This window comes from Thunnus maccoyii, chromosome 1 (genome assembly GCF_910596095.1).
Source record: "Thunnus maccoyii chromosome 1, fThuMac1.1, whole genome shotgun sequence".
Taxonomy (NCBI): Eukaryota; Metazoa; Chordata; class Actinopteri; order Scombriformes; family Scombridae; genus Thunnus; species Thunnus maccoyii.
This window is the reverse complement of record NC_056533.1, coordinates 10,680,656-10,697,235: the sequence shown is the minus strand read 5'-3', so window position 1 is coordinate 10,697,235 and position 16,580 is coordinate 10,680,656. Positions and strand designations below refer to the sequence as shown.

General features: G+C 39.0%; 1 protein-coding gene across 3 annotated transcripts in view; it reads left to right on the top strand.

The window, feature by feature from the left end:
- Positions 1 to 451: 451 nt before the first annotated feature.
- The window catches only part of LOC121895498 (transcription initiation factor TFIID subunit 4-like), a 92,497-nt gene continuing 76,368 nt past the window's right edge, over positions 452 to 16,580 (top strand). For all 3 annotated transcript variants that reach the window (XM_042408674.1, XM_042408683.1, XM_042408691.1), the window contains exons 1-2: positions 452 to 1,837; positions 4,982 to 5,142. In XM_042408674.1, the coding sequence (XP_042264608.1) occupies positions 469 to 1,837; positions 4,982 to 5,142 (1,530 nt within the window). In that variant the 5' untranslated portion in view covers positions 452 to 468. The remainder of the gene's footprint in view (positions 1,838 to 4,981; positions 5,143 to 16,580) is intronic.

Genomic DNA, 16,580 nt, shown 5'->3' with positions numbered 1-16,580 from the left:
TTATACTTAATTAAATTAGACTTAAAGAAAAAACATGAGAAATACAACTAGGGCAGCACAGACCCTAGACTATTCAGGAAAGATTTTTCATCTTAGCTCTTATTATTATTATTGTTATTATTATTTTATTTTTGTTGTGTGTTATATGTTATTAATACTGTAGCACTTTGAGCTTCACTATGAACGAAATGTGCGGTACAAATTAAATGTATTATTATTATTTGTTATTATTCCTTCTTCTTCTTCTCCATCTTCTTCTTCTTCTTCTTCTTCTTCTAATTACTATTATTATTATTTTAATATTATTATTATTATTATTATTTTTATTTTTTATTATTATCAACTAGGATGTCCCCTGATCTAATGACGTCAGATTCTTTCCCACAATGCCTAGTAACACGCAGGCGCACTGTAAAAAAAAAAAAAAAAAAAAAAAAAAAAAAATAAGACAGCTATCTGTGATCAGAGATGGCGGGCGCCTCCGACCCCCTGGAAGATATGCTCTTTTCAGAGGTGGATGAAAAAGCTGTGAGCGACCTCGTAGGCTCATTGGAGTCACAGCTTTCCGGCCAAAGCAACCCAGCGGGTAAAACAGACGCAAACGGAGGCGCTGGCTCAGTGGCTCCCGCTAACCATCACATAGGAAAAACGCTGCCAGCTCCTGTGGGCACCACAACACTAGAACAACAACAACAAGGACGGCGGAATAAACCTGAGATGCGCCAGGAGATCAACTCTAAAGACGTCAGCCCGGATAAAACTGTCACCTCTCCTTCTCTGGGCTGTACGCCGTCTTTCTGCGAGCCCTCCAACACCTCCTCTGCCTGTGTGAACGCCAGCAGCAGCGGGTCGCAATCACATGGAGCATCCATCACAACACTGGCTGCATCTGGGGGGTCAACTTTGGCATCTCCTCCAGCCAGCATCAGCACCGCAGCCAGCCGGGGGTCTAAGGTTGCCCCGGGCGCAGGTGAAACGTCGACAGAGGCTAACTCGTCGAGAAAACGCATAACCACGCCGCGGAGGAGCGCTTCAGCTCGGATAAAGAGTTTGAACGGCGCAGCTGTAACGACGAGGAGGAACAGCAACACGGCGGTGACCGAAAACGTCAGCTCCGTGGACACCAGTGCAGCTACAACAAACTCCGCTCGACCGGTGACATCCTCTATTAACACTTCGACTTTCACCTTATCAAACGCCAACCTGCCTGCAGGTCAGTCGGCTATTGCTCTCGACCGGGGGACTCCTACTATTGCTCTGCATAGACTCCCCAGTCATATTGTAGCGAGCATAGCCCAGAACGGAAACGGGACCAGTGTTTCGGCCTTGGTCCAGCAGGGCGCTCGCATAGGACCCATCACCTCTTCATCTCCACAGGGGAATCACAGCAAACCGGTCACAGACACTGGGGCTTCCAAAACAGACGATTGTCAGTCCAAAATTGTAATGTCAAGCCAGTCTGGTGGTGTCAATTCTGTAATAAACACTGTTTCCTCTGTGTCTTCTGTTGCCACACCACCAACAACTACTACAGCAGCAGCTGCAACTACCACAACTATAACGGAGCCTCTGAGCTCTACCACAGCTGCTGCTTGTCTTACAGGGGTGGCAACTAGTTCTGTATGTGGAACTGGTCATACTACATCAGTGACAACTACTATCAGCATGGTCAGGCCCACAGCTGCCTCTCCAACACCTGCTGTGGCCGCCTCTGCACAGTCTCAACCCCGTCCTGGACTTACAGCACCTCAAAGGATTGTAGCACCCCAGCTAATTGTCAGACCACCTCAACAGCAGACGACCATTCAGCTACCCCCTGGGTTTACCATCCCACCGGGTAAGGTTTGCAAGGAGGGGGAGGAGAGCAGCGAGAAGTTGCTGCTCGCTTACACCTGTGTTATAATAACCTTTACCTGGGGCTCACAGGTTTGGGTGTCAGCGTGGTACAGTGTTTGTTTGACTGTCTCCAGGATGAGGAGCTTGTGTGTGTGAAACCTTGTTCTTTTACTGTGTTTGTTTGTATACTGGGGAAACTACCCTGTGTGTGTATTGTATGTGCCATAGGATGGTGACTGTTCCTGAGGTAAAAAATGCCTTTTGATATATGCATCTATTCACAGTAGCTGTACTGTGAAGCATAAGTGGCCCCAGGGGGAATCAGACACTTCACCCAGGAGTTTTATGTGCCAACTGAGCAGTGCAAAGTATTAAATCTACACTAAGCATCCTTGACAGCTCCGTAACACAACATCAAACCACAAGTATGAACTTAGAAAAGTAAGAATAAGACAAAACTTACATGAACTTTGCAGTGAAACTGTGTCAAATTTAATTTATCTGTTCATTTTAGTCATTTAGCTGATGCTTCAGTCTTTTTCTTAAGTCTCCATAACAGATCAAACTTTCTTTTGCTCGCAGGAAAAACTGTGCCATGTTGTAACAGTAATAGGTGAAATGGTTTTATGAGTTCGCTGTCAGCAGAAGAAAGAGCTCTTTCCAATGAAATCACATTGAAATTTGACCACCAATGTATTCATACACCACATACTGTTGACAAAATACCACATACACAAGAAGGCATCTGAAAGTTATATATTCTGGTGAATGGCAGCTACTTTCGTGACTGTCACCAAAGTTTTAGTTCTTTCAAACATTTGTATTTTTTTCTTATAGCATTTCCAAGAGTAATAATTTGAAATGTTTCATTTGCCAGAAAAAATGTAGAGAAATTAAGTCACTGCAACCACATCAACAACTTCAAATGTACACTCATGGTGCATAAAGACAGTAGAATATATACTATGGCTATTATACAGTACCAGCTTCAAAAAGTTGTACACAGTGCCCAGAATCATAATAAATGTTTTACGTCAACAGTACAGTGAAGTTACTTCCTGAAAAGTGGCACATGTTTAAAATATAGTAGCTTTTACTTTTAGTGTAATGCTGCTCAAGAAAAGGCAACTTAATAAGTGGAGACCTGGTGCCCTCCACACAGTTCAAATCTGCATTAACAGTGTTTTTGTATTGTTTCTTGGTCGCTGTAAGTTAAGTTGGGATGCATAGGGGGATGTTTTGTGATAGAAAAGCAGTGCTCACTGTTGCTTTAAGTACATTGGAGCATTGTGTTTTCAGGAAATGTGCACAGATATTTTTTGTAATGTCGATGAGTGTTTTTCCTGATGCCGTGAGAATCATTGATCTGCGTTGTTCTATGATCATGAAGTGTATCAAAGGCCTTATGTAGTCGTCCAGTCATCTTATATTTCCCGGCCAAAACGCTGCAACATTGTTGGAGCCCAAATTTGGCTATCATATTGGGCAGGTAGCCAACCTCCATAAAGGTCCTACTCTGTCATATAGTAGAAATGGCAGGTAATATCTGTGGACGCTGGTTAATAAGGGTTTGTGTGCTGCCCCACTATTTTGTCTTCAGTGCTGTTCTGAGTCATCTCACCTGTGGAATAAAAGGCTCAGTCAGACATTTGAGAGAATTTTCTGAATATGCTATTAACCTTTCTATTGACCTCATGTCTTTTTTACTTAATGGAAGTTCTGCAAAGATAAACAAATGTGTAATAAAACATTTTATCTTGACCTGACATGGGCTACTTTACAAGTGTGGCACTATAATAACAGCAATCCTAGCCTTTTATAGAGAGAAAAGAGTCTGGGTAATTTGCTCATGATCACAGCTTCAATGAAATCCCCAAACTATAGACTTTCATTAGTCTGTTATATATCAAGGTCTAGATCTTTTCTTGGTATGTTTATTTTCTGAAATTCCAGTGCGAGCATTGTTGTAGTGCAGTGAAGTAAATAATAATACACAGTGAGGTGTCCTGAGGGTCTGTTATTTTCTATAACAGGATCTCTCAGAGTGTATTATTACACATATACCATGGCCACAGTAAAAGGGCTGCGTTAAAACCATTCATTTTATTTGTAATGAGCTTAATCCATGCTCCATGCTCCATCCCACCCACCGCCCTCTGTGCACTGTAAATGTATCCTCTCATCTCCAAGTTCAAGTGAGTTCATTGTTGATTTGGCTCTGTGCATGAGATTTGTTGACAATAAGAAAAATATAGAAAATCACCAGCCTCATCCTCTAAGTGTAGTGCAACCAGTACTCCTATGCTGAATGATAATACTTTTAATTGTTAGTTGCCGGAACCGTTTTAGTTGATATTGTACTTTAGTGGTTCACATTCCCCAACAAATTTGCAATTAATCAAATTACCAAAACCAACTGACATGCAGTGAACCTGAGGCTACTGGGGCCCCTCTGGGTCTGGGGTCCAGGGAAAGTTGCCCACTTTGCCCAGTAATTATCCAGCCTTGGATAATGAATTGTTTCTGTTTGGTTCCATTTATTAATGTAGTAATCAAATGATCTTTAAGTTTCATATTTGGCTAATTTTTTCCATTCTGCTCTCAGTCTTAGCGTTGTAATGAAATGGTTTTGCCACAGAGGAAATCCCACTGTGGATTTCCTGTTTTGTAACAATACTAATTGGCTGGTTTAAAAGTGGCCATTGAATTCACACTGGCTGCTTGTTAAGAGTATGTGGTTGCAATCACGATTTAACCCCCTAGTTTAAATTGTGGAGCACAAAACTCTCTTAAGATGATGTTTGAGTACCTGTACAAGTAGATAATAGAGTCCACAAAAACTTGACATCCAACTCCCACATTTACACTGAGGTGCCAGTTTTTAAGTGTACTAAGCTAAAACTAATAATGCAACAACTCATTAATTGAGTTAATGATATTGAGTTTTTGTTGACACTATTTTAGAGAGATGATGATTCAACTTTATAGTCATGTTAGAGGCTATAGTTGATGGTATTGTTGAATTGTATTGCATGATACGGAGGGTAGACTTGAGTGTAAGTGCATCTGGATAGTTGCTAGAGGCTTCAGTGTGACTATGATGTTGCAGTATTTCCTTTAATTCATCTTCCCTGTGGTTCTTCAGGGATGGTGCTGGTACGTACGGAGTTGGGCCAGCTCGTGATGGTTCCTCAACAGGCTTTGGCTCAGGCTCAGGCTCAAGCTCAGGCTCAGGCCCAGAACAACATCTCTCCGCGACCTGCCACCCCCACCACAGGAGCATCCTTCAGAGTATCAACTCCACAGGTAAGAGTCTGCTACAGAACCCACATGGTAACTACCACCTAAAGACTTGCATCAATATGACTACAGCACACAGTGTTACTGCCCTGAAATGTTTCTTTCCAAACAAAGGCAAGAGGAGGAGAAATGATACAGTTTAAGGGCTGTATCTGGCTGTACCAGATAAATACACATGATATGAATGATATCAATGAATGATCTGGTTTTGTTTCATGCCATACATGCTTTGGCCTGTATGGGGACATGTGGGATAACTGATTTTCTTTCATTTCTGTCTCATGGAACAAATGACTGATCATCTGATTTGTCTGTCCATGTGTACGTCATGCACAATGGGCTTTACTCATGAAACTTTCCTATGCACAGATTTAATCTTAGCTTGGTCAGTGTCATGTGGATAAGAGCAAATCAGTGGTTTGTGCATATTTAGTGACTCAGATGCAGAGTTCAACATAGACCACAACTAGAAGACATGACATCTGGATGAACTGCCATTCCTTTTCCTGCACTGAAACATATGTAGAGCTTCAACGACTAAAAAATGAATCATCAACTTAGATAATCGATTAATTATTTTGAGTCATTTTTTAAGAAAAGATTCCAAAATTCTCTGGTCCCAGCATCTTCAATGTGAATATTTTCTGGTTTCTTTAGTCCTCTATGATAGTAAACTGAATATTTTTGGATTGTGGACTGGTTGATGTGAACTGGTTTTAGGTTGATCAACATGTTAAATACAGTTGGTAATTTATACAGTACATTCATAAGTGAATTTCATGGACCGCAAATATCAGCGACAGAAGCCTGTTTAGCAAAAACAAACCAGCTGTGTAAACTCAGTTGCACTTTTTGAAGCTGATACTGTATCACTAGAGTAAACAATGGATAAGAAATGAATGAGGCTTCACAGTATGTAGCCAATACGAGTCATCAAAAAATACACAAGTAAACACAGATGCTGTGGATTGGCTCAAGGCAAGTCTAACAGTGTTTTTGAGCCAGTAATACATATGCCACCTTTCCTTGTTTAGTCACTAGAAAATCTAGAAACAATCATCTTTTAAGTGGAATATCCCAGAATCTTAGTATCCCTATTCTCCAGTGCATGCTTTTCTCCTGTGGGTCAAAAAATGTTTTATTTATGATTTACTTGGGCAGCACAGTGGCTCAGTTGAATCTGGACTCTGTCTGTTTTGTGTGGAGCTTGCATTTTCTCCCCATGTTTGAGTGGATCCTGTCTACAGCAAAAGACATGGATGTTAGGTTTGGAAATACTATGACCCTTAAAAAGGCACTGGCCTCAAAACTGGAATTGGTCCCTGAATGCTGTGCTGTGGCTGCCCACTGCTCCGAAAGAGTTAGTGGATACATTTCAGTGGATGAATTTCTCCATAAATAATAACTTGTTACTGTGATACTACAGTGATGTACAGTGTAGCTCCACTGGGAATTATAATAGGTAAGAGTGGAAGGGCTCAAATGCATGTCTGCATATGGTATATGCACTTTGCTTTGGGCTGAAAATGTAAAATGCAGGCATCTGTGAATTTGCCAGTTGCGATTATTCCATTGTTAACTAGTAGAAACAGTAAAAAAAACAACATTTTTTTGTTTTTGGAGTAACTAAGTAAAAAAATCTAACCTTCTCCAGATTCAGTTGCAGGAAAATGTTGAGAAATTCAACAGTGACATATGAGGAGCTGGATATTTGGAGTCAGAGGTTTTGAGTAGACATACAGTAGATCTGTGCATCATCAGCATAACAGTGGAATGAGATGTTTTTGGTCTGCAAATTAGATTATTTAGATTTTTTTTTACATGAACTGAAGATTTAAATGTTCCTTTATGGACTGAGGAAATTCTCCAAAGTTTTATATTGTATGAAACATTTAAAAGGAAGAAAAGTGGGCTGTTTTTCTTACCTCACAAAAAGTTGACATTTTGAAGCTGGATGGTTTTCACTGGTGTAGAGAGTATTTCTACACCTCCGAGTTAATAATAAGCACTTATAAAGTTAAAAGGGGCACCAGCTACATTGATTAATTAACCAATTAATTAATTAATTAAGAGGACAAATAAGTAAATCAAATCAATCAGTCTTATACCTGAAAGTTGTGAACTCTGAATACAGGGACCCTCATCTTCTTATATAAAGGAATACACAGACACAATGACTTGGCTATAAATCAAGATGTTTATTTAATGACCAAGGGATAGAGATGAATGGGAAACACTAAGCATATATACATACATACAAATACAATTAATGAATGAAATGATTCATGAATGAATGGGTAAATTAAATTAAGTTATTGTCAACAGAATGAATGAATGAATGAATGAATGAATGTTATCAAAAACAAGTAAAAAATGCAATGAGGGGCCAAGACTCCAACTATAGCCAATAAAAATGTAATTTTTGAATAGCTCTTGCATCAACTCTGAGACAGAAGCATTGTAGATGGTTTTCCTACTGTTTCCATGGTGATGAAGGCTTCATGATGGGCAAACTTCCCGGAAAGCGCCGAACAAGGCGAAACAGACTCGGTTATCCTCGGGTCACTAGAGTGACAGCCAGATGAGAACTGTTGCAATAGGTTCAGTGAAACAGCTTTGGCTCACTGCTTCTCAGGAGGATGAATCCAGTCTCAGACTAGCTAAGGCCGCATAGTGGATACACACAGCAAGGAGGTGTCCCAGTCTTGGTGCATTCAGTTGCAGGCTGCAGAGTTGGATGCATGGAGCTCTAGGCTAATCAGAAAAGTCCTTGGAAAAGTCTTGAAAAATTGCATGATAAAAATAGGGGATTACAAAAATAACAGATTATTCAAATGGAAACCGCTGTGGCTCAGGCATCTTTGCAGTCTTTCTTTTTAGTTGAGACTTCCTTTCTTGGAGATTGTATCTCTCAGGGAAAAATGAAAAAGACAACGCCCGAAATGCAACATGAGCCATCATGGCTGGAAAGGATGGCAGAAAAAAAAACACAGGAAACACTGCAGCAGTGGTCATTAAGAAAGCAAAATAGGACCCCCCCCCCCCCCCCCCCCCCAAAAAAAAAAAAAGAGGCCAAGCCAGACAAAGAGTTGTGACCTGTAAAGTCTAGGGGCGAGTTTCGGTCTTTTGAAGGGAACGCCTCGGTTACTAATTAATTTCTTTGTGTGAGGAGAGAAATGGACTTCAATTTAAAGAGGAATCATTTTATTCCTATGCTATACCTGAAAATTACACTCACTCATTCTGTCGTCAATGTTGACACATCATGAGAACCAGTGCGAAAACACTTAGAAATTGCAATATTGATTAACCACAGAAAATACAGAATAAAATCAATAAACTTTAATTTCCTAATCTGTAATTAAATCTATTAAGAAAGCATTATCCTAGTAATCAAACCATAGCTAAATAACACACGTACACTGGTTAATAATAAATAAATCAAATGCAATAATAACAAATTTTGAAGCAGAGTTTGAATTTCTATATCAGACTAATTAAATAGTTGTAAAACACAGTAAAAGTTAACATGGGTTAGACAAGTCAAGATACATATATATATATTTAGACATTTAGTAACATTTTCTGACCAATCCAGACAGTTATTGTGCATTAAAAAAGAGAGGAGGAGAGGAAGCGACTCAAAGGAATGTGGCTTCTCCTAAAATTTACAACTATAGAGATAGAGAGCTAGCAGAAGAAGGGAGGATGGTTCATTCAGATTGGTGAAGTCTGTTTTCTTTGTAAAGAAAAGCAAAGTTGTTACTTCCAACTGTCAATTTTCCTCCCATGGCTGCCGGAGGAAGGCACAGGTTTTTAGTCCTGTTCATGTCTCCTTGACATCCTTATGCCTTTAGGTCAGAGGTCATTGGGTCTGTGTGTGTGTGTGTGTGTGTGTGTGCTCCTGCACCTACACAGACAGACTGTTAGACCAAAAGAAATCTTAATGTTTCTGAAAGAACTCAACTTTTCTTTTGTTCCTGGGTTCGTTCTCCTATGCTGGACAGTGATGATATGTGGAACGAGCGGAAAACTGAAAATCTGTGGGACATCATATTTAAGGTTTGAAGTAGAAGAAGAGACAACAGAAAAAGTCTGATCCCACAGATAAGACTGTGGACAGCTCCTGGTGCTGAAATGAGGTCTAATAAACAGAGGAGAAAGAAAACCATTTTATTTAAAATGAAAAGAAAAGAATAAGGAATAAAGAAAAAGTGTATTTTAATTTAAAAATATTTAAATTCAAAATTATTGTAATTTAAAAATTTATTTAATCACCATTATTTAACTTAAGAGATTTGCATCTCAGAAACACAAATGATGGTGATATTATATTATTTTTTAGCAGGAACTATGGGATTGGTACATAAGGGTAAGATACCCTACACATCTCACATATACTGAACAGTTTTATAAATGTTGCTCTTTTATTTTAAAGCTTATTTAAAAAACAATTTTCAAACAAAATCATTCACACCATACAGAATATTGTCTCCATTGCACCTGTAAACCTTTGATGGTACCCTGAATCACCACTGCCCAGTTGTCAGCTCCTGTCCTACACTAATGAAATGCATGTTTGCTGTTGGGAGTGAGTAGCAGAAGATGGATTTCTATACTGGAATTAGAAACGTACAGCAAAAATAAGTACATCAAAGTTTTTAGATTAGCGTAAGACACTAAATCATCATCATCACGTGCTATTTCAGGTATTTAACTAAATTAGGGATTAAATTAGGGATATGTACTCTAACATCTGTAGATATGCATCTCTTGTGCTCTGTGGATTGTCTGTCAGTCAGTGTCTGTCAGTGTTAATGCTGCGCCTGGTGACCTTCTATCAAAACTAATCTGATTGGTTAAATTAGAAAAACTTTGAACTAATTAGCAGTGAGTTCGCACAGTTGATGTTGGGTGGGCACCAGCTCATTATGTGAACAGCTTAGTTCTAGACCCTAATTGGGTTGTGATTAATATGTTTTACTGTGTAATTATAACAAATGAATATTCTTGATTATTTTATGTATAACTTAAACTGAGATTAATGGGTGAATTAATGTCTCAAGGCTCCTTAATGACTCCATGGGGTCTTCTCATCAAAGTTTAACGAGCCACTGAATCATTAATTGAAATTTGCTTATTATCACCTGTGGATCCATCATTCATTTAATAACTTGAGCTTGTGCTAGTGGGTCCACACCTTTGGGACTTAATTGCTTTTCATAATGATGTTACTAGAGAGTTCTTCCCTAACAGTTTCTCTGTAAATCAAGTAGGACCGCTTAAATGGCATCGACGTTACAGTGACAGCAGAGCACTAATAAACCTGCCAGATGTTCATCAGTCCTCTGATTAGAGCATCTTAACCTCTTGACAAGTGACTCATATTGATCTCAAAATATACAACATTGAATTTGAAACATTGCTCTGTTTATAATAGGCATAAAATATAGGTTTTTCTCTTAAAAATTAGATGTGTGTATTGTATTGATACAATTGAATACAAAAATTTACAAATCAACCTGTCAACAAGGCATCAAACCTGGTATGATATGATACATTTGATTTATTTTAAATGCAGCTTGATTTAAAATACAACAGAAGTTAAAATCAAATAACAACTGAGACAATGTCAGGTTAAGCTGTCAGTCATAGAAAAGATATGTCAATCACACCCTCAAATTCTAATTTACTGTGGATATTTTAAATTCAACTTTGACCAGTGTTGTGTTTCAAAACATCATCAGTTACTTGGGAAGACATTTTTACATTTGTTGGCACTATTGGCTGCAATAATAAAATCAGAGCATATCTGCTGTAGACTTTCAAATATTGTCCTGTGATCATCTAATCTGACTGGAAAGCAGAATATTTCCTATGTGGAGCAAGGAGGAGATCAGGAATCAGGAAAACAAGTCTTCTAGTATTAAATATATTACTAGGGCTGCAACTAATGATTATTTTCATTATCAATTAATCTGAAGAATATTTTTTATTAAATCATTTGGCCCATAAAACATTGAAAAATGTCTATTACAATGTCCTAGAGCTTAAGATGCCTTTAAGTGTCTTGTTTTGTCCGATCAACAATACGAAAACCAAAGATATTTAGTTTACCGACACAGAAGGTGAAGAAAACCAGCATATATTCACATTTAAGAAGCTGGAGCTAGAGATTTTTTGGCCTTTTGGCTTTAAAAAATAAGTAGTTGGTTATCAAAATAGTTGATTCATTTTCTGCCTAATCAACCAATTGTTGCAGCTCCATTGATGTGTGTGGCAATACAAGTAGCTTCTCATAACTCTGATTATAGTGATATGATCAGATTGCTATTGGCAAACAAACCAGTAAACTGTCTGAGACAGAAGCTTTCAAGGCTGAGTACTAAATGTTATCTCAAAAGACAAAGACTAATTTACAACACACACACTAAAGGCATTTGGCAACTGTTCATCATATCACTAACTGCAAGTACAAAAGAATCACACAAGAGGGCAGCATTTCATTGTCTTTCTCAACACGGCCACACTTCTCTCTGTATTTCGACTTCTGCTTTTTCTCAGGAATTATACTGTTTCCTGTTCTCTCATATGTTCCACACATGGATACAATAAGACATGTGCTCACCCAGTTTATACTATCATGAGTATTATAATCAGTAGCTATGGATGAAAAAGGCAATAGAGAAGAGTGACAATAGCATTATCAAATCAGATGACAAATGTACAGAAAATACAGCCAAAACATATGTCAATACATACATAATGTATAGCATACAGCACTGTTAAACTGCTGTATAGTGGATAGTGTCACATTTTCAGGCTGTATTGCTTGACTATAGACTGAAGTATCAGAGGGCATAAAAAATATTAATTCGTTTCCCTCATTGAAGAAAAATTTCACCCTCAGTTAATCTTAATTTTATAGTATAAAAACCTAACGATGAAACATCATGTGGCAGGTTTTAAATATTATCTGTAGTCATTCTCATACAGTCAGTGGTCACTCCAAACTGAGCTCCTGGTTTCACAGACAGGAGTCCCCAACAGTTACACAACGCCCCCCTCCTGCCTACTCATAGCTAGCCAACCTGTATCCTTCCTGACATGAACCCCCCTCAAAAGAGAGTCGCAGATTGTCATCGCCTCTCGCAGTCACACTGATGACAAATTAGCGGGCCGCGGCGTTGCCTTCTCGACAGGAAAAGCAGTAGCAGGGAAATGAAAGGGAATGGTGTTTATTCCCAGAGCTCAACCCCTCCGTCGGCCTGTCACTCTTCCCATGACCCTGAGGGGAGAAACGGAAGGCATCCTGAGCTTCCTTCCTTCCATACCTGTTAAATCATTCATCATCCAACTGCCTGATTATTTTAAAAAGCTAACAAGGCTTTGGTTCTTGAGTGTGTTTGCATGTGTCTGTCTGTGTGTGCGAGAGGGAGTGAGAGGCATAGCTAGCGGTGGGATGCACCCCGTGGCTCTTACCACCCCCCTCCAACCTCATCACCACCACCACCACATCCCCTCATACACTCACTTCCCCCAGCTCCTCAGTACGACATTGTTTTGGATTCTACAAAACTTTTAGTGGAGGGGAAACTCCCTCCTCCTTTTTCTTATCCTACTTCTTCGCTCCATTCTGTCCCTCCATTCTGCTGTCCTCGGTACAGTTATGGAGTGTGGTGTGTGTGTGTCTGTTGTTGCTGCTGTCTGTGTGTCAGTTCTTGTGAAGTGTGTATGTGTGTGTGTGTGAGTGCTTTTGCCTGTCTGTGAATGGAAGGCTGAGAGCCAGAGGTCGGGGCAGAGGCTCTCCTGTGTTGTCTTGGCCCATAGTCAAGATAGCAGCCAAGAAGTGTGTGCGAGTGTCTCTTTGATTGTCTGTAAATGTGCGTGTGTGTGTGTGTGTATGTCTGTCTGTGTGTGATGTGCCACTGGGCATCAGTGTGGTTTTGTGGCGGTTGGCACTCCCATTTGCTCTCTTGCCTTTAATATGCTAATGAACAAATCTGAGTCATGAGGAATTTCAGCATCCTAAGCGCATGGTCAGGCACAAGATGAGTAAACTAAGCATAAGATCAGGACCTCAAAATTACGAGAAAAGATCTCATAATTATGAGAAAAATCCCCAAATTATGAGATAGTTTTCTCATAATTTTGAGATCCTGATCTTGTTATTATGAGAAAAGTTTAAGGTTGTTATCAATCATCATTTGAGAAGACAGAGACATGATGATGCTGCCTGATTTAATTAGCTTTGATTTCTGCCTGAACGATATCCCAACGACTTTAGATGCACAATGTTGATTTACTAATTGTAGTGCTTATGGTATTGTCATTCTTTGTGTCAAATCAAATAGGTCTAAATAATCCCTCCAGCAATGACGTGCATAGCCTACTACTGCTTTCTTCTTCTTCACGGTTTTACGGCACTTGGCATCCTTCATGTTGCATTACATTACTTCTGGACCTCAAAAAAACAAGCAGTCTTTTGCCCTCCCCGTATACTTCCATACTACTTTTTATACTGATTTCTGATAATCCTAATTACTGCAGCCTAATTGTAAAACCATTTCTAGTCTTTCTTCTGTGTATTTCCTGCATGATATGATGACATGTTGTACAGTCTCTGCTTCCTGACACTAGTCACAAAGGCCTGTGGGATGTTTTTCTGTAATGAAAAGTGTGCTGTTGAGATTACTATGTCCGATTCTGATCGTGACTTGCTCTTTCCTGCTCCTGCTACTGTTGTATTTCACATCCGTCAACATATCAACCTCAGGACGTCTGATTAAACTAATAATAATAATAATAACCACCCACAATGTAACACCATCCACATTATTCAGTGACATTAATATTTCCCAGTCAAGGAGATTATCAGGGAGAATACTAAAGCGAATTATATCAGGGTCATCATGCCTCTGTCTTCTCAAACGATGATTGATAACCACCTTAAACTTTACAAGATCAGGATCTCGTAGTTACGAGAAAACGATCTCATAGTTACGAGAAAACTATCTCATAATTATGAGAAAACTATCTCATAATTACGAGATCTTTTCTCATTATTTTGATATTGTAAGTCATAATTATGAGATATTTTTCTTGTAATTTTGAGGTCTTTTCTTGTAATTATGTGACAATAAACCATAATTATGAGATACAGAAGTCATAGTTATGAGATAAGGCCTCAGATTTTTCATTGAATGCAATGTGCTTCCATAGCATCCACCTGTATGAATCTCTTTTTTAAATTCTGTAAATTGTTTCTGTTTTCAAGTCCATCCTGTTTATTATTAATGATTGCACATTAATGTTGTACATTACTCAAAGAGTCTTTATTCATACTGAGGACCTACAGTATTTCCATACGTCTCCATGCGCTGACCTTATTCCATGCATTTGCATCCTACTTTGAATACATATCTCATGACTGTATATACAGGATGGTTGTAGTACACTACTGGAACATACAGTTCCAGTTCCACACATTTATTGTACTCTATGTGTCAGATTTATTCTGATTTTCCAATCTCTTCTTGGCCTGCATTACTGGCATTAGCACTCTTTGGTTCTCGTGTTGAGACAGACAACAGTCGATAGCAGACTCCAAATACAAATGACAGAATGACAGATAGAATCACTTCTAAACCTTTTGCTTGCTTTTTGTACGTGAAATAAAAATGAAATTAATTTTGGTCTCCTAAAACTGGATAAAACATGTTGCAGTCTCTGCACAGTTGACCCAGTGTGATGTAAACACCCTCAAATTAAAGCTGAAAGTCAGCACTTCCTCCTTACTGTCGTTAGTGTTTCATTTCCAATCTAATATGGTGGAGTACAGAGCCAGTCTAATAAAACTAAACAAGTCTACAGCCATACCAGATGCGATGCTTTGAGCAAAATGCCAAGTTGAGCATGCTAACATGCTCACAGTGACAATTGGAGAAATTGAAATTTTGACCAGATGGAAACACTATAGATAAAGTCAGGGGATCGCTAAAGTCTTTAGGATAAATCCTTTGGGGACTGTGAATGTCTGTACAAATTTTTTATGGCAATCCAACCAGTAGTGAGATACTTCAATCTGAACCAAGTACCAACAGACAGACCAACATCTCTTGATCTGTACTTGCATGGCTAAGACTTTCCAAAAACTTGCACTGAATATGAAGAATGATATGACCAGCCTGATCCCTCTGTTTGTATTGAATGTTGGGTTTTTATCTCTGTGTTATATGTCTCAGTATGTTGTGATATGAGGTTTGTAACAGCGTCATCAGAAGAGATTTCTTGACTTTCACAGCACTATATGTTGTATGTACTTCATAAATTCATTCATTTCTTCCTATATAAGTTGTCATTTTTAATTTGGTGCCAAATAGTAAAGAAGATTCTCCTGGTAAAATGTAAAACATCATCAGAGTTTGTTGTAATGGTGGTCAGACCCATCATGAACACAGTAATGCAAACTTTATCATCTTGGTTGTAATGTCTACACTTCAACTACAATGTATAGAGTCAATCCTGCTGTTTTACTGTTTAACTTACTGCTCTTTCACACTGTACTCCCCTCTGCTGTGACATGGAAGTTTCTCATCCTACACAGCATCAGGAGCAGACACATATGTCTAGGTGGAACTGGGTTTTTCAGATGGCTTCATATGCTAATTTCTTTATTAGTTGCATTAGTCATACCAATTATTATGGTGTCTGTAGTTTTCATTAAAACAAATGCCAGTTGGGTTAGCTAATTTCTCACAGGAAAAATCGTGTTGCAAGTGAAATTTGTTTTTGTAAAACCTCTGTGAACTAAACACCTGATGTCTGTATTTCATTTATAAAAGCTTGGCAGTGTTGAGGTTTGGAATAACTTCAGTGTAGTTAGTGAAATTACGACAACCTAAGACTTGTTCCAAAGGCCTCAGGAGTCGATGAATTAACGTTTTTTTTTGTCCATTATCAGTATTGTTCATTATTTGAAAACAGCAGTCTGTAATAGTTTACCACAATAGTTTAACATTAGTAAAACCATGCTACATTACATTCTGTAAATGTCAGCGGTATTGTTAGCATGTGGACACACATGCTCCCTCCCACCATCTGACCCCAGCAGTATGACACCATGACCCATTGCTACCTGACCAAACATGCTCTCCTCTGTTTCATTCTTCACCACCACCAACATGCTGCCACCGTCTTTCTTCTCTCCTGCTGTCATGACCTTTCCTCATCTGTCTGCAAGGCACGCTACTGCTCTTTTCTCCCTCTGTTGCTCTCTCCCTCTCTCTCTCTCTCTCTCTCTCTCTCTCTCTCTCTCTCTCATGTTGTCCAAGTCTTTTCTCCGCCTCTCATCCATTTCCTCCTCGTTGTTTCTTTCACATCTAAAACCGACACAGTCTTTTTCTTTCATTGTATCTCTTGAGGTGCCTTGTATTCATTTATCT